Source organism: Hyla sarda, chromosome 11 (genome assembly GCF_029499605.1).
Source record: "Hyla sarda isolate aHylSar1 chromosome 11, aHylSar1.hap1, whole genome shotgun sequence".
Taxonomy (NCBI): Eukaryota; Metazoa; Chordata; class Amphibia; order Anura; family Hylidae; genus Hyla; species Hyla sarda.
This window is the reverse complement of record NC_079199.1, coordinates 73784908-73812258: the sequence shown is the minus strand read 5'-3', so window position 1 is coordinate 73812258 and position 27351 is coordinate 73784908. Positions and strand designations below refer to the sequence as shown.

Below are 27351 nucleotides of genomic sequence, written 5' to 3'. Positions count from 1 at the left end.
AGGCTATAAGAAGATAGCAAAACGTTTTCAGATGTCAAAACCCTTTGTTCGGAATGCAAATAAGAAATGGCAGTCATCAGGAACAGTGGAAGTTAAAACAAAATCTGGAAGACCAAGAAAAATATCAGACAGAACAGCTCACAGGATTGTGAGAAAAACAATTCAAAACCCACGTTTGACTGCACAATCCCTCCAGAAAGATCTGGCAGACACTGGAGTTATGGTACACTATTCCACTATAAAGAGATACTTGTACAAATATGGTCTTCATGGAAAAGTCATCAGAAGAAAACCTCTTCTACGGCCTCACCACAAAAATCAGCGTTTGAACTTTGCAAATGAACATATAGACAAGCCTGATGAATTTTGGAAACAAGTTCTGTGGACTGATGAGGTTAAAATTTAACTTTTTGGCTGGATTGAGCAAAGGTACGTTTGGAAAAGAAGGGGAACAGAATTTAATGAAAAAAAACTCTGTCCAACTGTTAAGAATGGGGGTGGATTAATCATGCTTTGGGGTTGTATTGCAGCCAGTGGCACAGGGAACATCTCACGAGTAGAAGGAAAAATGGATTCACAAAAATTTCAGCAAATTTTGGATGCTAACTTGATGCCATCTGTGAAAAAGCTGAAGTTAAAGAGAGGATGGCTTCTACGAATGGATAATGATCCTAAACACACCTCAAAATCCACGGGGGATAACATCAAGAGGCGTAAACTGAAGGTTTTTCCATGGCCTTCACAATCTCCTGACCTCAACATAATTGAAAATCTATGGATAGACCTTAAAATGCGTGACAGACAGCCCAGAAATCTCCAAGAACTGGAAGACTTTTGCAAGGAAGAATGGGCAAAGATACCTCAAACAAGAATTGAAAGACTCTTGGCTGGCTACAAAAAGCGTTTACAAGCTTTGATACTTGATACTTTGATACTTAAGGGGGCAGTACAAGATATTAACTCTGCAGGGTGCCCAAACTTTTCACAGACGCCATTTCTTTTGTTTTCTGTTATTTTGAAAGTGTAAATGATGGAAATAAAATCTCACTTTCATTGACATATTATAAGAATGTCTAATCTGTAATTTGATGCCTTTTGGAGATTTTTCCATCTTTCCTTGGTTTCTTTATGCACATTAATAATTTTTTTTACCTGGGGTGCCCAAACGTTTGATCCCCACTGTATATGGGATGTGGAGAGGTGGACATGGGGAAAGGGGGGAGAGGGAAATGGCAAGGAGGGGAAGAAAGAGTGATGTAGATAGGGAGAAGAAAAGGGTGAGAACAGAGGTAAAAAAAAACTGGTAACAATGGGGGTGTGGGGAAGAAAGAGGCAAATAAAGTGTAGACCAAGGTGTTTGTTGATGTTTTTTGAAAAATATACATTTGTGCTGACCACAAAAAAAAAAAAAAAAAAAAATTGATCATTATTTTGCAACATGGCATTTTATGCAGTTTCAGCCAGTGCTGTGGAGTCAGGGTCGAGGAGTCGGACGAAATTTTGGGTACCTGGAGTCGGCAAACAATGCACAAGACTAAATTTAGGAATAAAAAAGTTTAAATGTCCCAATTCACAAACAGTTATAATTAATTACTTCTCTACTGTAAGAATAAAGACCAATGCATGCAGTGCCTCACGTAACCGCAAAACGAACACGTTAAGTGACCGTGAAGACGCATGCTTTTCATGTGCTTCACTATATGGCACGCAACGCACAATTAGGAGTGGCAATACTTATGCTTTCCATAGTGTTGTGTTCTGCTGTTATAGGGAACCCATGGGCAACCTAGCCTCTCACTGATAAGGGATTAAGTAAATATGTTTTTTGCAGGACTAGAGACACTTGTATAAGTGAAGGGAATGGAGGGTTAATAGTTCAAGACTGAAGCTGTAAACCATTGGAAAAACTGATGCCATTCAGCTAAGGCTATAAAAACTTGTAAACTCCGATTGTTAGCTTAAACTTTAAACATGACTATGGGATTCTACTAGGGAAATCATGTTTAATAATAAATGCCCCTTCCTGGGTCCTCCCACTGCCCTATCTTCAGTAGTCGATCAGCATACAAACGGAAGCCAGCAGCTTCTGCCCAACTACCACTCTCTCTGCTAGAAGAGCTTAGAAAAACTTGGTGGAACAGCTTCTTGGATTCAACTGTAAGTGTTTATAAATACATTCGCATATTAAAACAGAGGAGTCGGAAGTACAAAAAACTGTGGAGTCGGAGACGGAACATTTATCTACCGATTCCACAGCCCTTGTTTCAGCAAGCTCATATTCACCAACCCCCACTTACTGTTCACTTTATTCTCCTCTTTTTTCAACAAACCACCATTTATAGCCAAAAACATCACCTCCATTGAATAACGTCTGCTCTTTTTCACCCCTTTCACCCATCACCACAACAAGCAAACACATGTAATAACATGGCACATCTCTACCCCCCCCCCCTCTGTACATTGATACCTTGATATCACCAACTACAAACAACATCAACACCTTCCCCATTCCACACACATTTCAACTCTACCCGTACGAGAGAACCATGCCACCTCATTACTCTACATAGTAAAAATATGATGTATTCACTCAAACAACATAAAGACCATATTTGCAGACAAACCTTGACATTACATTTTATCATGTAAACATGCAACATAACGGACAACAGTAACACTGCTACGCCGTGACGTCAGGTGCGTCTCTGCGCACGGGTGTCACTGCGCACGGGTGTCACTGCGCAGCGGCATCTATGCTGCGTTACTAGGCCGGAGCCTGCCCGGAGTGGAGAAGAGGACCCCCCGGACCGGTTCACCCTCCACCCGGAATGCCGCCGGACACTACAGGAAGGATGTATGGCCCGGAACACCCTGACAGGTAGGGGGAGAGAAGCAGGTGGCGGCGGCGGCCTATGGCACTGCAAAAGCCACTGCAGTGCATTGATTTAAAGCGCCCGCTTTAAATCAATGATCTGCAGCGGTGTCGCAGGGGGATAAATAGCCGATAACTTATACCGGAATATCAGTATAAGTTATCGGCTATCGGCCCTAACCTCCACCGATTATCGGTATCGGCCCTAAAAAAACGATATCGTTCGATTCCTAATTTATAAAGCAGATGCTACAAATTGGGCTAATTCTTGTTAATACAAAACTAATAGAAAACACCAGATCCAAATTATAGCGCTGACGCATCTGCAGATGTGAGCACTAAAACAGTGCAGAGAGCTGGGGCAAAACTCGCGGTATGGCGCATGCGCACAGTATGCCTCGGAAGATGTAGCAGACGTGCAATATGCGCAGAAGACGGCTCGCACTGGATCCATGACGCATGCGCCCAGCACGCATGACGATTGGCCCAGGATATGATGATGACACAAGGGCTGGCAATGAACCAGAAGCAGCAAAGGCACACCCACTAAAACACATTAGAATATTCAACAAGTGGGCCATCTTGACTCCGGACATGGGAGGAGGGAAAAACATATGTCACCTCAACACTGTGGGGCGGGCGGGCTGACAACAACATGGCCGTGAACATAAAAAAAAGTCAACAGTCACAGAACTTAAAAAAAAGTACACGCCTTCTGCACATATGAACAGTAAGTACAAAAGAAAAAACATGCATAATTGACACAGCAAGCACATTAGGGTGTTAAACAACTTTACACAATGCTCAAAGGTAACAATAATGTCATAGCAGTGGAGTACCCCTTTAAGATTTCTAAATAGAAGTAATTTAAAAATCTGTTTAACTTTCTGGCACCTGTTGATAAAAAAAAAAAAGTTTTCCAGTGGAGTACCCATTTATATCCATTTCAGCACTGAACTTGTTCCTAAAAATATCTGATTTTGAAATTTTCGCAAAAATTCTGAAAATAACTGTTAAACTTCTAGACATATTGTAAATGTGAAATTAATAACTAATTTATGTGGCATGACTATCTTTATTACAAGTAGAGAATCTGGAATTCAGAAAAATGTCAACTTTTTCAAAAAAAATATTAATAATTTTGTATTTTTCACTCAAAAATTTATCAATAACATTAAGTAGAACATGCCACCAAAAACAATATCATAATCACCGGGAATAGTTAAAGGATAAGTTACCATAACATAAAGTGAGGGGTACTCCGGTGCTTACACATCTTATCCCCTATCCAAAGGATAGGGGATAAGATGCCTGATCGCGGGAGTCCCATAGGCTTGCATTGAGGGGCGGAGCGTGAAGTCACACGGGAGCGGGGGCGTGACGTCACACGCCGCCGGCCCTGCGGTCGACCGTAATCAGACCCGGAGCGAACACGCTCCGGGGACTGATTACAAACGGGGTGCCGCGTGCATGATCGCGGGCGTCCCCAGCTGCGGGACTCCCGCGATCAGGCATCTTATCCCCTATCCTTTGGATAGGGGGTAAGATGTGTAAGCACTGGAGTACCCCTTTAAAGGGGTTAGTTATCCAGGAAAAACTTTTTTTTTTATTTATCAACTGGCTCCAGAAAGTTAAACAGACTTGTAAATTACTTCTATAAAAAAAAATCTTAATCCAGTACTTATGAGCTGCTGAAGTTAAGTTGTTCTTTTCTAAGTTCTCTCTGATGACACGTGTCTCGGGAACCGCGCAGTTTAGAAGCAAATCCCCATAGCAAACCTATTCTACTCTGTGCATTTCCCAAGACAAGCAGAGATGTCAGCAGAGAGCACTGTTGCCAGACAGAAAACAACAACTCAATTTCAGCAGCTGATAATTATTGAAAGGATTAAGATTTTTCAATAGAAGTAATTTACAAATCTGTTTAACTTTCTGGAGCCAGTTGATATATAAAAAAAAGTTTTTTCCTGGAAATGGACCAGCCCCAAAGGAATTATGCCTAAAATTTCCCTCTGACCCATTCAACACTTTAGTTTTTCAGTATATGGGGCTCATTTTTTGCGCAGTGATCTGTATTTTTTATTGGTACAATTTTTTTTATTCTAATGGGCCTTTTTGAATGTTTTTTATTATTTTTTTGTAATGTATAACGTGATCTAAAATCAGCAATTTCAGACTATGGAATTCTTTTACGTTTATGCCATTCAAAGTGTGTATTCATTAAAGTTATATTTTAATAGTTTGGACATTTTTTGCATGTGATACCATTTATTAATATTTTTTTTAACATTATTTCATTTAAAAATTGTGAAAAGGGGTGTGATTTAAACTTTTGTTAAGGGACGAGCTTATTCACATTTATTAGATAATTTTTATTTATTTTTTTACTTTTCAAAAAAAAATTTTTGTCCCAATAGCATTGATCATTGTTATTGGCTCAATGCTTATAGAGTCTGCCTGTAAACTGAGAGCGCCAATCTGATGGCACGGAGGCAGGTGAGGCACCACTGGCCTTCATGTCAGCTGATCTGGACCCCTTTGAAGGACTGGCACCAGTATTTTAATGCTTTAAGATTCCACAATTGACTTTGATGGCTATATATATATATATATATATATATATATATATATCTCATAGGGTGGGAATGGGTAAAAGAGAATCTGCTAGCTCTATATCGTGCTCGGGGATTAAGTATCAAGGAGACTTTGCCGAAATACAATATACATGCCTCCTCCATCCCTGCCCTGCATGATTGATCTATAGGGTAGGATTTCCAGCACTAAGCTTTGTAAATCAGTAAGTCAAGGCAGGATGGGGTGGAGAAGGCATGCATGCTATAGTCTGGGCATGCCTCGTTGATACTTGATCTATAAGCATGATATAGAGCTCACATATTCCCTTTACTAGATTTCCTGTTTGTCATTAAATTGAGTAAAACTAGATATCTGTATAAAACATGAGAATAACTGTTTTCTATACCTGCAAATAAACATTCTCCGAGGAATAGAAGGGAAGCACAAGCTGGTGTCCACGCTGCCACTTTAAGAAGAGACGTTGTGTTTCTGTATTGGGAAGACATGCTTTGTGGTCCCTTAAAAGATCCCCGGTAATAAAGCAACAGTGACTTCCAGAGCTTAGACAGGCATACAGCAGGAAAGGGTCATCTAGTGATCTGCATGAAGAGAATACATATGTCTATAAAAAGAGTATATAGCTGCAGCTCAAAACCTTGTATAATTACAAGATGCTGTTTATGGCACCCTGTAGCCTGTCCCTGGATTAAGCCAAGGTACAGGCTGCCTTGATCTAAATATCATTAAAGACTTGTATGCAAAATATGGGGACATTCATGGTAGTATGGAGTAGTTCTGATAACAATTTAATAGGGAATGGATAAGTCAGCTTTATTGTTAAAGATATTTAACATGATGAAGCTTTGCAATATGTCTTGATTAAAAATCTTTTGTTACTACCGACCAATGCATCTCCAAGGTAACAGAGAACACCTGCAGGCATTTATTTATGTGTGCCCTATAGTTGTCCTTTTTATTTATCTGTGCCCTACATTTTAACTACCAAATATTTGTGTGCTTATGTGTGTTGGGGCAGGGGTTGGTGTTCAGTATGGGAAATATGGAAGGGAGTTTGGCTGCAGGATCAAACTACCTGAGTTTGTTTCATGTTACCACAGAGACACTTTAGTTTGTTTAGGAGCTAGCGAGACAATACAGTTTTAATTAAGTCTGTGCAAACTTGCTTCATGTTTCAATTAGTATGTCTCTCTTAAAGGGGTTATCCATCAAGAAAACTAGTATGGTGCTTGGGCTTGGTGTAAATGGATATTTAACTTATATTTACCTAGCCGCAGTCTTCTGCAGCTCCCGTTTGCCTCTCCAATCCCCCAATCTTCTCTATTCTTTCTGCTTCGGAAACTAGGCAGGAATCTGGACCTGCTGGCTTTAGCTTAGCTTGGACACAGAAAGAAGAAAGACTGGGGGGACCAGACAATGGCGAACAGGAGCCAGTTTTCCCCTGTACCAGCACTATATTCTTCTTTTAAATAAATAAAAAATTCAGTTGCCATTCTAAACCACAGTAAAGCATATACAATTTATATATTTCTGCATCAACACCTGCAGATAATGAAACTGCTGATAGATGAAACTTCTGCTATATGTTGGGAGTTGTAGTTTTACAACATTTGGAAAGCCGCATGTTGAAGACCACAGGTGTAGACAAATTTATAGGGGCACACAGAAGCTACATATCAGGGACTACATCTGAAAAAACTTGATGGATAACAAATGAGATAAAATTGTGTAACTCTGGTGGTTGGTGTTCACCAGCATACTGTGTGTCCTGGCACTCACAGATGCCGAGCCACATTCTCTGCCCCATGTCTTCACTGTAGGCCTTGGGCCTACTACTATGGACTCACTCCTGCTGCTTCTACCATTGTTGCAATTCCTGCTCTGCCCACTAGGGACTGTGAAAGCACTGGCTGTAACTTAAAGGGTCAGTACATGCTTTCCTAAAGTTTCCCTCACCAATTCCTTTCAGGCACCACACATGTAAGGTTGCTCCACCCATATCCTGGTGACCGAGCAATATTGTAGCTTGCCTACTAGTCTAATACTAGCATTTTGGCTAGCCATCCCCTAACTGGGACCACTCTTGTGATAGGGACCTGGTATCTTTCTTGCCCCAGAAGTCTATCTTCCGCATTCTGGAACAGAATTAAAAACCAGGGGAATACTTAGACTACACTCCCAAGATTGGCCCAAAGTCAAACAGGTAGGTGGCATGGCAGTACAATTTTTGGTAATCTGCTCCCATTAGGTAGATGCACCCAGTAGATAGGTAGGGAATCCCCCAGTAGGTAGGTAGATAATCCCCCCCCCCCCCCCCCAAAAAAAAAAAAAGAAAAGAAAGAAAGGTAGATGGGCAATCCTCTTCCTTTCAGTTAGGTAGATGCCCCCGGTAGATAGGTAAAAAATCCCAATGGTAGATAGGGAATGAGGTAATCCCCCTGGTGGGTAGGTAATGCCCCTGATGGGTAGGCAGGTAAAGCCCCATGGTAGATAGTGCCCCATGGAAATTAAATGGTGTCCCGTGGTAGAAAGATAGTGCCCATTGTAAGTAATATTCTCTCTTTATCCCTCCACACTCAGCTTCTCTCCGTTCCCGCACTAACAGCTGGGCCAGCCACTGGCAGGAGATATGGATGAAATGCAGTGCACCTCCTTCCCCCCGAGAAAGTAGATGGGGTGTACCTTAGATGCCTTATGGTAGCCCCGGCCATGCTCATCACTGGTTTCTGTAAGCAACATGGCCAACTTGGCCTTGAGAATGTTTTAAAACATAAAGATTGTAAGAAGTCATAATGTGGCTAGTATGCAGATTATTTCCTAAACTAGGCACTATGGTATGACAAACAAAGCTATACTCACATGTTGTCAAGGAAAAAACAGTCTGCACATTTTTGCAAGCGTTGAATGTCCTCTTTTATCCAGTTCTTGGAGTTTAATAACATGTGCTTTCTACCAAGTACCAGAATCCTCTTTCCCCTTGTTGCTAGGAAAGACACCACAGTCAGAAGCTGAAAGAAATGATTTAGTTATGAAGAGAGTAAACAGATACAGTACAATAACATTTCCATCCTTTATTTAACCATACAATGTAATGCAAAAAAGAAAAGAAAAAATTTGGAAGGGGGTTAAACTTACATGTTTACTAGGTTCCTGGGATGCCAGGTGACCAAAACATGGCAACTCTGAACTCTGGTACTGGGTATTTTTTTTCTATTTACTAAAACAGACATGTCAGGAGACATGCACAAGGGATGTCAGCTGCTACCTGCAACTGGCTGCTGCTGTTGTCAGCCAGGAGTTAAAAGGGGTTGTCTGACAAAAAGGTTTTGTTTTTTAAATAGACTAAAAAAAAAAAAAAAAAGAACTGGACTTACCCTTTTTTGCTCCCCGTAGGCTCCATAACTCAAGTGCCTGGTCTCCGCTGTGCTCTCCTTCTTGGTACTGGGAGTTGGCATGAGACATTGCCGCTTAGAAAAATAGTTGCTGAGGGAGGACACTCCTGCGGCCAGTGATTGCCTGTGCAGCAATGTTTTGTGCCAAACCCAGCAAGAGAAAATAAAGCGCAGAGGAGATTGGGCACTGTAATAACGGAGAATGAAGAGGAGTGAGTTAGGCAAGTACAGGTTTTCTTTTAGCAGGCAGTCTGGGCATTTTTCATAAAAAGAGAAACTTTTTTGTTGTATAACCCCTGACAGCAAGTATCAGTTGCATACTGAAGTCTTGTGTATGAAGCAGGCTTTCCTGACAGGTCTGTTTCAGTATATACTAATATTTCCCATAAAATGAAAATCATAGAATATCTTTTCTCTGCAACACAAGTGCCCAGGCAAATTTAATAGGACATGATTATTACATTTGTATTAAAGGCTTGGATTTTGCTGCCGTTTTCTTTAATTAAAAGTGGCAGTTCCTATTTGAGCATCGAACTAAAATGATTAAAGTGATGAGGTTAATAACTAATATGGTGGACAGAGACGGCAGTACAACTACTTTATGTGGAGAAATGAGCCTATGAAAGGGAACTTCTGCTAAAACCTAGACGTGTCTGAGTGGTCTCCTTCAGTACATTTGAGTACACTAGAATGATGGTTGTCCTAAACTTACCTTTTTTGTTGTAAAAAAAATAATTAAAAAAAAGTATTCCCCCCCCCCCCCCCCTAAAATTATGCTGAACTCATAGTAAAAACTATATATACAGTACAGACCAAAAGTTTGGACACACCTTCACATTCAGAGTTTTCTTTACTTTCATGACTATAAAAATTGTAGATTCACATTGAAGGCATCAAAACTCTGAATTAACACATGTGGAATTATAGACATAACAAAAAAAGTGTGAAACAACTGAAAATATGTCACATTCTGGGTTCTTCCAAGTAGCCACCTTTTGCTTTGATTACTGCTTTGCACACTCTTGGCATTCTCTTGTTGAGATTCAAGAGGTAGTCACCTGAAATGGTTTTCACTTCACAGGTGTGCTGGTGTGGAGGAGGTGTGATGGTGTGGGGGTGCTTTGCTGATGACATTGTTGGGGATTTATTCAAAATTGAAGGCATACTGAACCAGCATGGCTACCACAGCATCTTGCAGCGGCATGCTATTCCATCCGGTTTGCGTTTAGTTGGACCATCATTTATTTTTCAACAGGACAATGACCCCAAACACACCTCCAGGCTGTGTAAGGGCTATTTGACCAAGAAGGAGAGTGATGGGGTGCTGCGCCAGATGACCTAGCCTCCACAGTCACCGGACCTGAACCCGATCGAGATGGTTTGCGGTGAGCTGGACTGCAGAGTGAAGGCAAAAGGGTCAACAAGTGCTAAGCATCTCTGGGAACTCCTTCAAGACTGTTGGAAAACCATTTCAGGTGACTACCTCTTAAAGCTCATCATGAGAATGCCAAGAGTGTGCAAAGCAGTAATCAAAGCAAAAGGTGTCTAGAACCTACAATATGACATATTTTCACACTTTTTTGTTATGTATATAATTCCACATGTGTTAATTCATAGTTTTGATGCCTTCAGTGTGAATCTACAATTTTCATAGTCATGAAAATAAAGAAAACTCTGAATGAGAAGGTGTGTCCAAACTTTTGGTCTGTACTGTAGGTAAAAGGGAAGTTAATCAAATTTGACAGTTAAAATGGATTTCCATTTCTGGACTTGACTGGTAAACCAAATCAGAAACTAGAGCAATACATCTTGTAATCGTAGCTGCAGAGTCATTTGGGAAAAACGTAAAACTTACGAAATAACATATAAGACTAAGAGCATTATTTACACCATTGATCAATGAACACAAAATGAGAACTAGTCATGTGATTATCTCACAGCATTTTGAGAGATTTTTGTGAGCTTTTACTTTCAGCTGCATGATCAGCAAATGCTCAAACTACACCATCTTCAAACAACTGGGCTGTAACAATAGGACTTGCTTTAATAAAGAAACAGACACACACACACTATATATATATATTGTAAGGATTCCTCCTTGGGGATTAGCTCTGGGATCGTCCTGGACACTGCCACGGGACACGTTTCCACTCAATAAACCCGCAGACAACGGTTATTCATGCAAGCCTGGCACCTTGCCAGCTTTATTTAGACAGGTTGCAAATAAAACAAAACATAACTCAGGAACAAACCAAAGTCCTAGACCGTCTGGTCACTGACTACACATATCAGCATGCCCTGACTACTATCTGGTGAGCTACCCTCAGCCAGCATAAAACATGTGCCCCTACAACCTGTTACTCACAGTTCACACCACTTCTTCACTTCTTGGACCGCTCACAGTTCGCTGTGTGTTTCCTCAACAGGGTCTGTGTGTCTCCCCCTACAGCGACATGCTGTTACCCAGGGAGAGCCCCAACTATTCTGTTTCTTTTCCTTTTCAACACACTTTCCCTTCCTGATACCTCATTAATCAGGCCACAGGTGGAGCATTCAGCAGAGATAGCAAGGGAAATACACCCTTTCCTTGCCACAATATATATATATATATATATATGTACATATATATATATATATATATATATACATACACAGTACAGACCAAAAGTTTGGACACACCTTCTCATTCAAAGAGTTTTCTTTATTTTCATGACTATGAAAATTGTAGATTCACACTGAAGGCATCAAAACTATGAATTAACACATGTGGAATTATAGACATGAAATATAACATATGTCATATTCTAGGTTCTTCAAAGTAGTCACCTTTTGCTTTGATTACTGCTTTGCACACTTTTGGCATTCTCTTGATGAGCTTCAAGAGGTAGTCACCTGAAATGGTCTTCCAACAGTCTTGAAGGAGTTCCCAGAGATGCATAGCACTTGTCAGCACTTTTGCCTTCATTGGGTTCAGGTCTGGTGACTGTGGAGGCTAGGTCATCTGGCGCAGCACCGCATCACTTTCCTTCTTGGTCAAATAGCCCTTACACAGCCTGGAGGTGTGTTTGGGGTCATTGTCCTGTTGAAAAGTAAATGATGGTCCAACTAAACGCAAACTGGATGGAATAGCATGCCGCTGCAAGATGCTGTGGTAGCCATGCTGGTTCAGTATGCCTTCAATTTTGAATAAATCCCCCAGTGTGACCAGCAAAGCACCCCCACACCATCACACCTCCTTCTCCATGCTTCAAGTGGGAACCAGGCATGTAGAGTCCATCCGTTCACCTTTTCTGCGTCGCACAAAGACATGGTGGTTGGAACCAAAGATCTCAAATTTGTACTCATCAGACCCAAGCACAGATTTCCACCGGTCTAATGTCCATTCCTTGTGTTCTTTAGCCCAAACAATTCTCTTCTGATTGTTGCCTGTCCTTAGCAGTGGTTTCCTAGCAGATATTCTACCATGAAGGCCTGATTCACACAGTCTCCTCTTAACAGTTGTTCTAGAGATGTGTCTGCTGCTAGAACTCTGTGTGGCATTCACCTGGTCTCTAATCTGAGCTGTTGTTAACCTGCGATTTCTGAGGCTGGTGACTCGGATGAACTTATCCTCCGCAGCAGAGGTGACTCTTGGTCTTCCTTTCCTGGGGTGGTCTGCATGTGAGCCAGTTTATTTGTAGCTCTTGATGCTTTTTGTGACTGCACTTGGGGACACTTTCCACCTAGAATATGACATATTTTCAGTTGTTTCACACTTTTTTGTTATGTCTATAATTCTACATGTGTTAATTCATAGTTTTGATGCCTTCAGTGTGAATCTACAATTTTCATAGTCATGAAAATAAAGAAAACTATTTGAATGAGAAGGTGTGTCCAAATTTTTGGTCTGTACTGTATATATATATATATATATATATATATATATATATATATATATATAAAAGCAGTACCCAAACACGTGATTAACCCATTCCAGCATAATCGGGTACATGTACGTGGTGATTATGGCTGATTTTCCGCATCACCACGTACATGTACCTGATGATTTTTTTTTTATTCAAGCATGGAAGCTACCACTGGACTGGTAACTAGACCTGATGTCTACACCTATACCGGTAACGAAATAGACAGAATGCATGAAGGACTATAAAGATGTTGTTAATCCAGTATCCACTAATCCATCTTTTTTTTGCCTACACAGCAGAGAATGCTACTTTTTTAGAATCAAGTCTATGCACTCAAAGAGAACCACCAGACGCGGAGGGAAATGGCACAAGTAAACATATAAGAACAAGGGGACAGTGAACAGCGAAAGCTCTTCCACAACAGCTACAACCTCAACCGAAATTCACCAAAAAGAAGTGGTAAATATTTCTTCTACTTTACTTTCTCACGAACAGACACAGTTGTTGGCCAATGGACTTAATTTTTGTCCAGTGAATACACCTGACTGGTTTCAAATTGAATTGGACTTCACCCAGTGTTTAAAGCCGTGTTAAACTTAAGATTTGGTTTCATTCTCATACAGGTACAGATGTTGTTACTCCAGGTATACAGGGTGGGCCATTTATATGGATACACCTTAATAAAATGGGAATGGTTGGTGATATTAACTTCCTGTTTGTGGCACATTAGTATATGTGAGGGGGGAAACTTTTCAAGATGGGTGGTGACCATGGCGGCCATTTTGAAGTCGGCCATTTTGAATCCAACTTTAGTTTTTTCAATAGGAAGGGGGTCATGTAACACATCAAACTTATTGGGAATTTCACAAGAAAAACAATGATGTGCTTGGTTTTAATGTAACTTTATTCTTTCATAGGTTATTTACAAGTTTCTGACCACTTATAAAATGTGTTCAATGCAACCCTCTTCTCCCACTCTTCACACACTGATAGCAACACCGCAGGAGAAATGCTAGCACAGGCTTCCAGTATCCGTAGTTTCAGGTGCTGCACATCTCGTATCTTCACAGCATAGACAATTGCCTTCAGATGACCCCAAAGATAAAAGTCTAAGGGGGTCAGATCGGGAGACCTCTGGGGCCATTCAACTGGCCCACGACGATCAATCCACTTGATGTGTTTCCCTCTTTATGCACTGAAGCTGGCACGTTCCCTGAGTTTTTCCAGCAAGATGGTGCACCACCACATTATGGGTGTCAGGTCTGAGCATTCTTAGATGAACAGTTTCCTGGAAAGTGGATTGGTCGTCGTGGGCCAATTGAATGGCCCCCAAGGTCTCCCGATCTGACCCCCTTAGACTTTTAACTTAGGGGTCATCTGAAGGCAATTGTCTATGCTGTGAAGATACGAGATGTGCAGCACCTGAAACAACGGATACTGGAAGCCTGTGCTAGCATTTCTCCTGCGGTGTTGCTATCAGTGTGTGAAGAGTGGGAGAAGAGGGTTGCATTGACAATCCAACACAATGGGCAGCACATTGAACATATTTTAGTGGTCAGAAACTTGTAAATAACTCATGAAAGAATAAAGTTACGTTAAAACCAAGCACGTCATTGTTTTTCTTGTGAAATTCTCAATAAGTTTGATGTGTCACATGACCCTCTTCCTATTGAAAAAACAAAAGTTGGATTCAAAATGGCCACCATGGTCACCACCCATCTTGAAAAATTCCCCCCCTCACATATTAACTTGGCCCCCCCTGTATATTGGGTATCATTGTAACTGTATGGACCCACATAATAAATATACAGTGTCATTTTTACTGAAAATTGCACTACGTAGAATCGGAAGCCCCCATCATTTACAAAATGGTGTTTTTTTTTTCAATTTTGACCCATAAATATTTTTTTCCCGGGTGCGCCGTAAATTTTGTGGTAACATGATTGATGTCATTACAAAGTGCAATTGGTGGCGCAAAAAATAAGCCCTCATATGAGTCTGTAGGTGCAAAATTGAAAGAGTTATGATTTTTAGAAGGTGAAGAGGAAAAAATGAACGTGCAAAAGCGGAAAAACCTGTGGTCCTTAAGGGGTTAAAGAATAATAAAATGTGTAAGCAGTCAGTTTCGCTCGCATATTTGCATAATGGTGAAATGTGTAGGAAAATGCGTCTAGGGATTCCATATGCTGACTTTTACGTCAAGAGTTTAGTAACATGGGATGATCTCATTTGTACAAAGTCATCTTGCCTATAAGTTATGTCACTCATAGACATGTACACATGAAAGGCAAGTTTACACACAAACCTCTGGAATGTTGCTCAGCCACTGTCTGTTACTACAGCAACAAAACCTTTTCATAACATTTTAAATCACCAATTCAAAGTTAGATTGGAACAGGCAGAACAGCATAAAAGTTTGCACACATAGCAGTAGTAAACACCTGTCTGAGCAATGCTAATTTTTCCAGATAAAAATGACCACATATAACTTGTTGCCTCAGATGTCTGACATGAAGCGTCCATCACAAAGAAAGGATTAAAGGGGTATTCCAGGAAAAAACTTTTTTTTTATATATATATCAACTGGCTCCAGAAAGTTAAACAGATTTGTAAATTACTGAAAAATAATTGAATAGTAAGCGCTGTATAATATACACAAATTACAAACTGACCTGTAGATAGTATGGTTGCTGATAAAAATCAGTGGTTGCGGTGTAAGTGTAATGTTCCCACAGCAATGCTGTTACAGCGTGATCGCTGTGTATTGCAGTGAAGGAGGTACCGCTCTGCAGATACGTGGGCTCCCTGAAGTGGTGTTCCAGAGGTTGCATCCGGGAGTCAATTCAGTAAGAACCACTTGCAACCTCTGGAACACCACTTCAGGGAGCCCACGTATCTGCAGAGCGGTACCTCCTTCACTGGAATACACAGCGATCGCGCTGTAACAGCATTGCTGTGGGATCAGTACACTTACACCGCAACCACCTATTTTTATCAGCAACCGTACTATCTACAGGTCAGTTTGTAATTTGTGTATATAATACAGCGCTTACTATTCAATTATTTTTCAGTATATTACTTTCTACACAGTGTGCATCCATAGGGGAGCACATTTATAGTAAAGCAGCAGTACAATCACACATCAAACCAGACCCATCCAGCGCTAGTGATCTTTTTTATTCTCTAAGATTTGTAAATTATTTCTATTAAAAAATCTTAATCCTTTGACTACTTATGAGCTTCTGAAGTTAAGGTTGTTCTTTTCTGTCTAAGTGCTCTCTGATGACACGTGTCTCGGGAACATTCACACGGGCAGGCTTACAGTAAGTTTTCTGCTTCAAATATGAGCTGCGGCAAATTTTTCGCCGCAGCGCAAACTCCTAGCAGGGAACTCACTGTAAACCTCCGCCAGTGTGAATGTACCCTAAAAACACTACAATACACTAACACATAATAAAGGGTAAAACACAACATATACACCCCTTACACGGTCCCCCCCAATAAAAATTAAAAACGTATTGTACGGCAGTGTTTCCAAAACGGAGCCTCCAGCTGTTGCAAAACAACAACTCCCAGCATTTCTGGACAGCCACTGACTGTCCAGGCATGTTGGGAGTTTAGCAACAGCTGGAGGCACCCTGTTTGGGAATAACTGGCGTAGAATACCCCTATGTCCACCCCTATGCAATCCCTAATTTAGTCCTCAAATGCGCATGGCGCTCTCTCACTTCGGAGCCCTGTCGTATTTCAAGGAAACAGTTTAGGGCCACATATGGGGTATTCCCGTACTCAGGAGAAATTGCGCTACAAATTTTGGGGGGCTTTTTCTCCTTTTACCCCTTATGAAAAGGAAAAGTTGGGGTCTACACCAGCCTGTGTTCTACACTAACATGCTGGTGTTGCCCTTTACTTTTTATTTTCACAAGAGGTAATAGGTAAAAAAGACCCCCAAAATTTGTAACGCAATTTCTCCTGAGTATAGAAATACCCCATATGTGGGCGTAAAATGCTCTGCGGACGTACAACAAGGCTCAGGAGTGAGAGCGCACTATGTACATTTGAAGCCTAAATTGGTGATTTGCACAGGGGTGGCTAATTTTACAGCGGTTTTGACATGAACGCAAAAAAATAAATACCGACATGTGACCCCATTTTGGAAACTAAACCCCTCAAGGAATGTAACAAGGGTTATAGTGAGCATTAACACCCCACAGGTGTTTGACAAATTTTCGTTAAAGTTGGATGGGGAATTGAAAAAAATAATTTTTTTTCACTAAAATGCTGGTGTTACCCTACATTTTTCATTTTCACAAGGGAGAATAGGAAAAAAGCCCCCCAAAATTTGTAACCCCATTTCTTCTGAGTAAGAAAATACCCCAAATGTGGATGTAAAGTGCTCGGCGGGCGAACTACAATGCTCAGAACAGAAGGAGCACCATTGGGATTTTGAAGAGAAAATGTGTCCGGAATTGAAGGCCACGTGTGTTAAAGCCCCCATAGTGCCAGAACAATGGACCCGCCAACATGTGACCCCATTTTGGAAACTAAACCCCTCACGTAATGTAATAAGGGGTGCAGTGAGCATTTACGCCCCACAGGTGTCTGACATATTTTTGGAACAGTGGTCCATGAAAATGAAAAATGTAATTTTTCATTTGCTCAGCCCACTGTTCCAAAGATCTGTCAAATGCCAGTGGGGTGTAAATACTCACTGCACCCCTTATTAAATTCTGTGAGGGGTGTAGTTTCCAAAATGGGGTCAAATGTGGGGGGGGGGGGGGTCCACTGTTCTGGCACCACAGGGGGCTTTGTAAACGCACATGGCCCCTGACTACCATTCCAAACAAATTCACTTTTCAAAAGCTCAATGGCGCTCCTTCTCTTCTGAGCATTGTAGTTCGACCGCAGGGCACTTGACGTCCACACATGGGGTATTTCCATACTCAGAAGAAATGGGGTCACAAATTTTGGGGGGTATTTTCTGCTATTAACCCTTGCAAAAATGTGAAATTTGGGGGAAACACACACATTTTTTTTTTTTTTACATATGCAAAAGTTGTGAAACCCCTGTGGGGTATTAAGGCTCACTTTATTCCTTGTTACGTTCCTCAAGGGGTCTAGTTTCCAAAATGGTATGCCATGTGTTTTTTTTTTTTGCTGTTCTGGCACCATAGGGGCTTCCTAAATGCAACATGCCCCCCAAAAACCATTTCAGAAAAACGTACTCTCCAAAATACCCTTGTCGCTCCTTTGCTTCTGAGCCCTCTACTGCGCCCGCCGAACACTTTACATAGACATATGAGGTATGTGCTTACTCGAGAGAAATTGGGCTACAAATACAAGTATACATTTTCTCCTTTTACCCCTTGTAAAAATTCAAAAATTGGGTCTACAAGAACATGCAAGTGTAAAAAATGCAGATTGTGAATTTTCTCCTTCACTTTGCTGCTATTCCTGTGAAACACCTAAAGGGTTAAAACGCTGACTGAATGTCATTTTTAATACTTTGGGTGGTGCAGTTTTTATAATGGGGTCTTTTATGGGGTATTTCTAATATGAAGACCCTTCAAATCCCCTTCAAACCTGAACTGGTCCCTGAAAAATAGGGAGTTTGAAATTTTGTGAAAAATTGCTGCTGAACTTTGAAGCCCTATGATGTCTTCCAAAAGTAAAAACTTGTCAATTTTATGATGCAAACATAAAGTAGACCTATTGTATATGTGAATTAAAAAAAAATTATTTGGAATATCCATTTTCCTTACAAGCAGAGAGCTTCAGAGTTAGAAAAATGCTAAATATTTAATTTTTTCATCAAATTTTGGGATTTTTCACCAAGAAAGGATGCAAGTTACCACAAAAATTTTCCACCATGTTAAAGTAGAATATGTCACGAAAAAACAATCTCGGAATCAGAATGATAACTAAAAGCATTCCAGAGTTATTAATGTTTAAAGTGACAGTGGTCAGATGTTCAAAAAACGCTCTGGTCCTAAGGTGTAAAATGGCCTGGTCCTTAAGGGGTTAATGGCATTGAGAGCATACTTTATTCAAAGAAAATTTGATTAGGGTACTGAGAAAACTAGTACAGTGGCCATGACAAGTTAGCCCCTGCTCACTGACGAGTCTGAATGCGCCCGGATAGCAGGAGCGAAGGAAGCACACCATAGCAGGAAGATAGGTGGCCGGCTAGGTGAGTATACATGCACAGCATGCTGTCTTCAGTGCTCTGACCACTGCTCTTCCAGTCCAGGGACCTACTGCTATAGCCCATAAGCTCCTGACAGGAGGAGCAGTAGTCAGAACGCAGAAGGGAGGCAGTACTTAGACATACTGTCGGCAGCCATATACTATATATGGCTGTAGGCAGTATGTCTTTGGGGGGGGCAAAGGGGGGGGGGCTACAACTACTTATGGGGGCACTGTGGGTCTACAACTACCTGTGGGGGCACTGGAGGCCTAAAACTACCTATGGGGCAGTAGGTGCCTACAACAACCTATGGGGGCACAAGAAGGGCCTACAGCTACCTATAGGGGCAAAATAGGGACCTGCAGCTATATGGGGCACTGGAGGGGTCTATAGCTATATATTGGGGCACAGAAGGGACCTACAGCTATATATGGGGACAAAAAATTATATAAGGGGATACAGAAGGGTTCTAGAACTATATATGGGGCATAAAATTATTTATGGGGGCACAAAGCGGACACTATGTATTGGGGCAATACACATGGGGAGATTGTCAAGAGGTGCCTTGAGCTGTTTAAGGGGCCTCAAAATCTTTGATGGCAGCCCTACTTTCTGTTTCCAATTTTTTTTATACATTTTTGTACTGGCTACTTAATGTTTTACAAATCATATAAACAGATTCTACTAATGAGGCTTAGATAGTTTGAATAAAATAGAACTTTTACTCAGATTTTGTTAAAACACAATATATACATATTACAGTATATACATATTAGTGAAACAATGGCCCACATATGTGATATATAATGTTTGACATACAAATATTTGACATATAAGGCCCAACAATGACCTTAAAAGGAGGGGAATGGGGATACAGGTGAGTACCTATCTACTATATAACCCTACCTAAGAGTAACCTAACCCTTACTACCCATAAGTGTGGAAAGGGAAGGGCTGAAATAAGAAGACTACCACAGTGGTAGGCAATATTTACGTGGCAACCTTATGTACAACAATTCTCATCACCCATGTTCCGAGTCCACTCAGACATCGCGGAGCAGCATCAATGTCTGAGTACACTGCACATGCGCAGTGTACTTAGACATCGCGGCTGCTCAGCGATGTCAGAGTGCACTCGGCAACTCGCAGGCCCCCTGTGTGGCTGCTTGTAGCTGTGTATTGCCGCTGCGTGAAGGCCAGGGGTGGGTTGAGGTGGGAGAAGGGGGTGGCAACAGCTGGAGGCACAAAATAGGTCGGGTCACTGGCGGATCCGCAGCGTAAAATACGCTGCGGATCCGTTACGTGTGACCCTACCCTTATATACAGAGCTTTACTCAATATTCTGCTGGTGGGGTCAGAAAAAAGATCTCTCTGCTGCCAAAAAGAATGAAATAGTTCAATGCCTTGGACGAGGTATGAAAACATTCGATATTTCACGAAAACTTAAGCGGGATCATCGCACTATTAAGAGATTTGCCGTTGACTCAGAGCTAAAATACCATTATATAGTAGCAAACAGATATTTGAAGCTGCTGGTGCCTCTGGAGTCCCACTGACATCAAGGTGTTGAGTCCTCCAGAGTCTCACAACTGTGGATGAACCTTCTATTCGGCCACCACTAACCAATGCTCACAAGAAGAAATGGCTGCTTTGGGCAGAAAAATACATGAAGACTTATTTTCAAACAGTCCTGTTCACTGATGAGTGCCGTGCAACCCTGGATGGTCCAGATGGATGGAGTAGTGGATAGTTGGTGGACGGCCACCCTGTTCCAACAAGGCTGCGACATCAGCAAGGCGGTGGTGGAGTCATGTTTTGGGCCCGAATCATGGGAAGAGAGCTGGTTGGCCCCTTTAGGGTCCCCGAAGGTGTAAAGATGACCTCTGCAAAGTATGTGGAGTTTCTGACTGACCACTTTCTTCCCTGGTACAGAAGGAAGAACTATGCTTTCCGTAAGAAAATCATCTTCATGCATGACAATGCACCATCTCATGCTGCAAATAATACCTCTGCATTAATGGTTGCTATGGGGTTAAAAGGAGAGAAAGTCATGGTGTGGCCTCTATCCTCCCCTGACCTCAATCCTCAAGCAAAAGATCTATGAGGGTGGGAGGCAGTTTACATCCAAACAGCTGCTCTGGGAGGCTATTCTGACATCTTGCAAATAAATTCAAACAGAAACTGTCCAAAAACTCACAAGTTAAATTGATGCAAGACTTGTGAAGCTGCTATCAAATAAGGGGTCCTATGTTAAAATGTAACAAGACCTGTCTAAATTGTTTAAAAAGGTAAAATGTTGTTAAAAGTTTGACTGAAATAGCTTTTGATTTCAGTAAATATGCTGCAAACACAACAAATGACAATTTTCAGTTCTTTACAACCTATAAAGCGTTTTGAAACTTACTGTGCATAATAATTTGGAACAGTACATTGTAAGTTTTTTTATGTTTAAAAAAAATACTGTTATTAGGTTTGTTCAATAAAATTTGAATTGTACTCTTAATAGTTGATAACATGAGAATTATGCTAACTGTTATTATCATCAATTATTTAGGCAAATGAGAAAAATATCATTTGCATAATAATTTGGAACCGAGTGTACTTATCCTGTTTTGATCCTGAGTTAAATCCTGTAAATCTTTTATTAAACATTTTAAACATAACAATAAATAATTACAAACATACATACCATATCTTACAGAACATAATAATAAAAATATAATGAATCATAAAACCAACACCATAGCATAAAATACAACACCGGTCCACCCCACACTCATTCTTCCACGCAAACTAATATATACAATATTTATAAGACATTTTCCTATATTACCCATAACATACTAATAAACTATATACACTAATATTAAATGTGAATTCCCTGGCCCAGTTGCAAAATGAAAAACCAAATATTTATGCGAAACCGAATACCAAAATGAATAATAATAATAATATATGCCAACAATAACATCTTTTTTTTGGGCCCTGAACTGGTCCCGCATCCCATGCCTCCAGTACATGTTACCAGGCATCCTTGAACCAGTCCAGGATTTTCTGTGTGTGTGTATATATATATATATAAATATAAAAGTCCCATAGAAACCCCCTCCCCCCTTTTAACCCATCACCCAACCTAAACAAAACCCAAACCCCAGGTGGCATCACACAATATATACAGTACATAAAAAATACATAGACTAACAATATATACATTACATAAATATACACATAGACTACAACAATAAATAAAATAACAAAATACATGACACTATAAACCAAACAACAAAGAGGCTTTTCAGCCACACAAACCCCTAAAGCTCAAGTTTAGTGCCTGCAAACCAGGTCCCTGAGAATGTTCCTAACCACGGGGAGGATTTTACGCTGCGTCGACACTAAACACTGTGCGTTCCACGTGTAGTGCTGACTAGGAATAAAGTGCTGCGGTCCCAGCTTCCAAGGTTTCTGAATGCTCCATAGGCCCATTCTGCATAGGAGAGACTTGCCAGCCTAGGACAACCAATGGAAGCATCCACCCTGTTGTAAACCTCTGTTTTAAAGGGACAATGAAGCAGAAAATGCTCCATACTTTCCAGCATGCCTCCACACTACTCGTGGGGACATCCCCGGTCCTCAGAGCTCCTGCACTTCAGAATATCCCTCACACACAGTTTTCCATGGATGCAGCGCCAAGTCAAGTTCCAAAACTTCAAGGGGATCCTGATAGAATTCAAAAGCCTCAATCCCATCTCCAGATCCCCACGCGGGCAATCCTTGAGCGCCAATGGCCTCTGGAAATGAGAAGACAGTCCTAATCTCCCACATGCCCAGACCCCACCGACTCATAACCTTCAGAACCGGGGAAGCATAAGTCGGAAGATGCCCGTGTGGTGTGCGAAGACCCTTCACTTGCCCTCCTGTCTCAGGAGGATGCCCACGGAGGAGCCCTCTCTTACCAGAGGTTTGCAATATTGGTCTTAAGAAAGGTATTCACTAGGAATACCACGGGGTTGACCATACACAACCCCCCTAGTCTCATCGTACGGTAAGTAACCTCCCTCTTCACTAGGTTCAGTCTATTCCCCCATAACATTTGGAACATCAGCAAAGGGAGCAGGAATGTTTTCATCAGGTTAACCCTTTTCCGGAGGGTCAAAGACCAACCCTTCCACTGATTCACTTTCTGAGCGGCCATCTTTGGCCAAGGGGATTACCGCAAACAAAACTGGGACAGCAGGCTAAATTCGATGCAGAGGACTTTTTCAGATTCCTGGGGCTCTGGAAGGGCGTACGGGAGATCAAAACCAAGATCTCCCCCTCCCAGCCAGAGACTCTCACACTTATCCTGGTTGATCTTGGACCCAGATGTCTCCGAGTAGCAGTCCATCTCTGACATCACCCATTGGCCTTCCCCTTGTGAGGAGACAAACACTGTGACATCATCAGCAACGGTCCACAATCAAACCTCCTAAGGAAAGGATCAATTGCAAACACGTACAGCAATGGGCTCAAAGGACAACCCTGACGGACACCAGACGCAACCTCAAAAGAATGGTCCAAACCAACCACTCATAAATGGGAAACTCTCTGCCCCTGCATACAAGGTCTTAAGCCAATCAACAACACCCACACACCCCCACACCCCCGGCAGGCCATATCTCAGAAGAACAGACCAGGGGTACTTACTGATGGTTAACCCGATCAAATGCTTTTGCCTGATCCAAGAACAGCAAGTACCCCTTCCAGTGGCCAGCCCTACCCTGCTCCACAGAATACGGGACACTGAGCACAGCACTAAATGTACTGCTGTCCGGAACAGAGCAATGCTGTGCCCCCAAAAGGGGCCGGGGTACAAACTCCACCAACCGGTTGCCAGAATCTTTCTGTTCGCATTGAGAGGCGCTATGGGACGTCAATTCGGGTCATTACCCTTTGACAGGATGATCAACGCTGACCTCCTCATTGACTTCGGCAGAGTGCCCAAGTATAGACACTCATTAAATTCCTTGATCAAGAGGGGAACCAAAGTGTCCTTAAAGGTCTTATAGAACTCAGATGTTAAGCCATCTGGACCGGGTGACTTCTTGAGGGCAAGCCCATCAATCGCCATCCTGACTTCCTCTTCCCGGATCATCTCTGTCAAAACGTCAAGAGGGGGTCTACTCCTGCGACGGCTTCAGCCAAGAAAGATGATAACTTATCTGGATCTAGATCCATCCTTCCCAAGAGGTGCGAGTAAAAGGATCTGACGACCTCCAGGATCCCTGATCTGGACCTTTTCAAAGATCCCATACTATCAATCAGTCCTGAGACTACTTTACTACTCACTGACATCTTGAAGTTTCTGTAAGGGTCGGGCGAGTGGTACTTCTCGTGATCCCTCTCAAAAACCAAAAGATGTGTGTCTGTCGTACTGGCACTTCATCAGCAAGGACTTCACTCTAAAGATATCCTCCCGGCTACCTCCAGTCGAGACAAGGTGCTCAAGTTTCTTCCTGAGGCCCTGGTACAAGGGGTACCTGTTTAGGCTTCTGAGGCCTAAGAGCTGGCAGAAGAATCTTGCAACCCATTTTTAAACATTTCCCACCACTCTGACTTACTGCTACAAAGTCCCAGCAATGGTACCTGGAACTGAAGAAAATCCTCAAAGGACTGTCTTATCTCCGCTTTTTCCAAGAGAGACAAATTGAGCTTACAATAGCCTCGGCCCATCCGGGGGGTGTCTGTGACATTCAGAGAAAACAAAATTAAACAGTGATCGGAGAACTCCACCTCAACAACAAACACTGCTGAGTAGACGGCTTCCTCCTTTAATTAAAACCTGTCTATTCTGCACCTACAACTACCCCTATGATACATGAATCCCACGTGGCCTGGGGTGTGCTGGATGTGGACATGCACCAGGCGAGCCTCACTCACTACGCTATTAAGGGCGACGCTATCATAAGTCAGCTTGTCTCTGGAACCTCCCCTGTCTTGGGGCCTCGTTACAGCATTAAAGACCACCTGCTGACTTGTAAAAAGATAGGGATTGAACCTCAAAGAGACACTTCTGGTCCCACTTCGACTGTGGGCCGTAGATGTTAATAAGGCGAAGTTCTTCCCATTTCTAACTTGATAACCCGTTGGCATTCTACCACTGCGGTAAAAAGGATCGCGACTCCGTTATACGGCTCGGCCACAAGAGACCAGTAGGAAGGCCCATTCCTCCACTCTCTTTTAGCCTTGTACATAGATGGCATATCGGTTAGCCCGTTCTCCTGCAAAAATAAAATCAGCATTAATATGGGCAAAAAAATCAAAGGCCGCAAATCTAGCCGTATCTGACTTGATGCTGGCAACATTAACGGATGCCAGAGTCAACGGACAGGGTGCTGACATCTAGGGTGATTTAGTTAGACAGCTTTCTTTTTCCCACCATCCTTCCCATCCACCCCACGACCCTCCTCATCAAATGATGGTTTACCCCTTTTTAGTGAGATAGATGTGTCCATTTTCCCTTTATATAAATTTTCCTTGTCCCCTGACTCCCGGCCAGTCCTCCCCCCTGAAGACATAGGTTCACCAGGGAGAGAGGACTCAGCGTCTCCTGTGGGCCCCACCGCAACCTTACCCCCAGCATCCTCCTCCGAAGAGGAAATGTCACGGAGGGCTCGGAACCGGTTGGAGAGACCAATCAGAGGGAGGTCATTTGTACCTTCCTTTGGCATCTGGCAGGTGGAAGATGATCTTATATCTCCCTTTTTCTTATTCCTCCGAGTACCCTGCTTTGTTTCTGCCCATCTCCCACTCTCCTCATCTGTACTCTCACCATGGGAGGACAGCGAGGAGACAGCATCCTCCTCTTTGTGGATCCTCCCAATCTCATCCAGTTCACTATCCCCCAGGGCCTCAGCAGTAAGACTGGCCACAGGGACAGGATCAGAAGTAACCTCAATTGGATGATGGCCCTGTGACTCCCGAATCTCCCTATCCCTTTGGCGCTTCTTGAGATGTCTCAGTTGGGCAGGCATCTTCTGCTTACTTTTCTTCCCTGGCCCCTGCACCCCTTCATCCCTGCCAGCCGTCACCCCCAGCAGAATCCACCTCATGGCTTACTCCCACAGGGGTAACAACCATGTTGAAAAAGGAACGAGGGCAGCGACTGAATGGGTGACCTAATGAACAGGTGGGTGACTGAACAGGTGACACCTAATCTCCGCACAAGATACAGTGAGATGGCCTATTTTCCCACACAGAGTGCACTTCTGCACAGTGCAACTGGCACAAAAATGTGTGGGGTCACCACATCTGTGACAGTGCTTCGGCTGACCCTGGTAGAAGATCTGGATATGATCTCCTCTGAGGAAGGTCGCAGATGGTATATGGGTAACGGTGTTTCCTGAACGCCTAAGCTTAACCATAAATGTCCAGGCCCCTGACCAGATTCCATATTCATCCCTGTTCTTTTTTGGGACCTCCATCACCTCTCCATACCGACCTAGCCACGTCATGATGTCAATACAAGAGAGTGATTTGTTAAACGATCACTTTCTTGATGTTATTTTGGCGAGACACCGCCTGAATGGCAAAGTCTCGTCAGCCGGGCTCGTGCTTTACAAGCTCATAATTCGGCCGAACAAAGCTGATATCGGACTCAGGGCTACCATAAGGATGTATCCAGGCGTAGATGTCAGCTGCCTTAAAGCCCAACTTCAGCAGAAGCTCAACAACTTTAGATCTTGGAGGACATGTATCACTGCCTCTCCACCTCAGTGGGACCACATTCCTTTGGAGACCACCTGGACTGGCTGTCGGGAGGGACCACACAGTATCCCCCCCTCTTTTATCTCGGAAGGTTGAAAGAACATGTCTCTCTATCCAGAAAGAAAGATCAATCCACCTACCCTCTACATTGACTGATCTCTCCCCTCTCTGTAAGGCCCCCAGGAGACGTTGCTGCAAACTGCTCTCTCAGAGCTAGAGGATGTGGAAGTTGCCACATCCTCTAGCCACCATTCCACCATTCAAAGCCCCAGACAGATTGTTATTAGCAGATACATTTTTTACTACATTCACTCCAACATTAATCTGCTCATTCATACTGGCTGGACCGGTGTGTTTTGGTGCAGACATTGTACCTTCAGGATTGGGTAGCAGAGCTGGAGCCACCGCCACAGGACAGGTCACCGGTCCCTTATACAAGGACCGGGAAGCCTGCCTAGTCTGTTTATTAGTGGCCCCAGCCCTGTTTTTACTGGTACCCTCCGCCTCATCAGTACTTGAATTTCCTGCTCCTTGGCGCCGCTGATCTGGATAAGCGGTGCTAATACAAAATAGAGGTTTAAGTCCAGTCTTTTTCCTGGGAGGCAAAGGCATCTTAGCCCCGGCAACTCCTCCATGATGACACCGCTGCTCCAAAGGAAC

General features: G+C 42.5%; 1 protein-coding gene and 1 long non-coding RNA gene across 5 annotated transcripts in view; one reads left to right on the top strand and one right to left on the bottom strand.

Moving 5' to 3' along the window:
• The window catches only part of PRORP (protein only RNase P catalytic subunit), a 134200-nt gene that overhangs the window by 26913 nt on the left and 79936 nt on the right, over positions 1–27351 (bottom strand). For all 3 annotated transcript variants that reach the window (XM_056546292.1, XM_056546294.1, XM_056546293.1), the window contains 2 exons: positions 8324–8472; positions 5853–6045 (listed from right to left, as the gene is read on the bottom strand). In XM_056546292.1, coding sequence (XP_056402267.1) covers positions 5853–6045; positions 8324–8472 — 342 coding nt within the window. The remainder of the gene's footprint in view (positions 1–5852; positions 6046–8323; positions 8473–27351) is intronic.
• LOC130295488 (uncharacterized) overlaps positions 1–27351 on the top strand; it is a 118295-nt gene that overhangs the window by 83410 nt on the left and 7534 nt on the right. For both annotated transcript variants that reach the window (XR_008848852.1, XR_008848853.1), the window contains one exon: positions 13058–13220. This is a non-coding gene — a long non-coding RNA (uncharacterized LOC130295488). The remainder of the gene's footprint in view (positions 1–13057; positions 13221–27351) is intronic.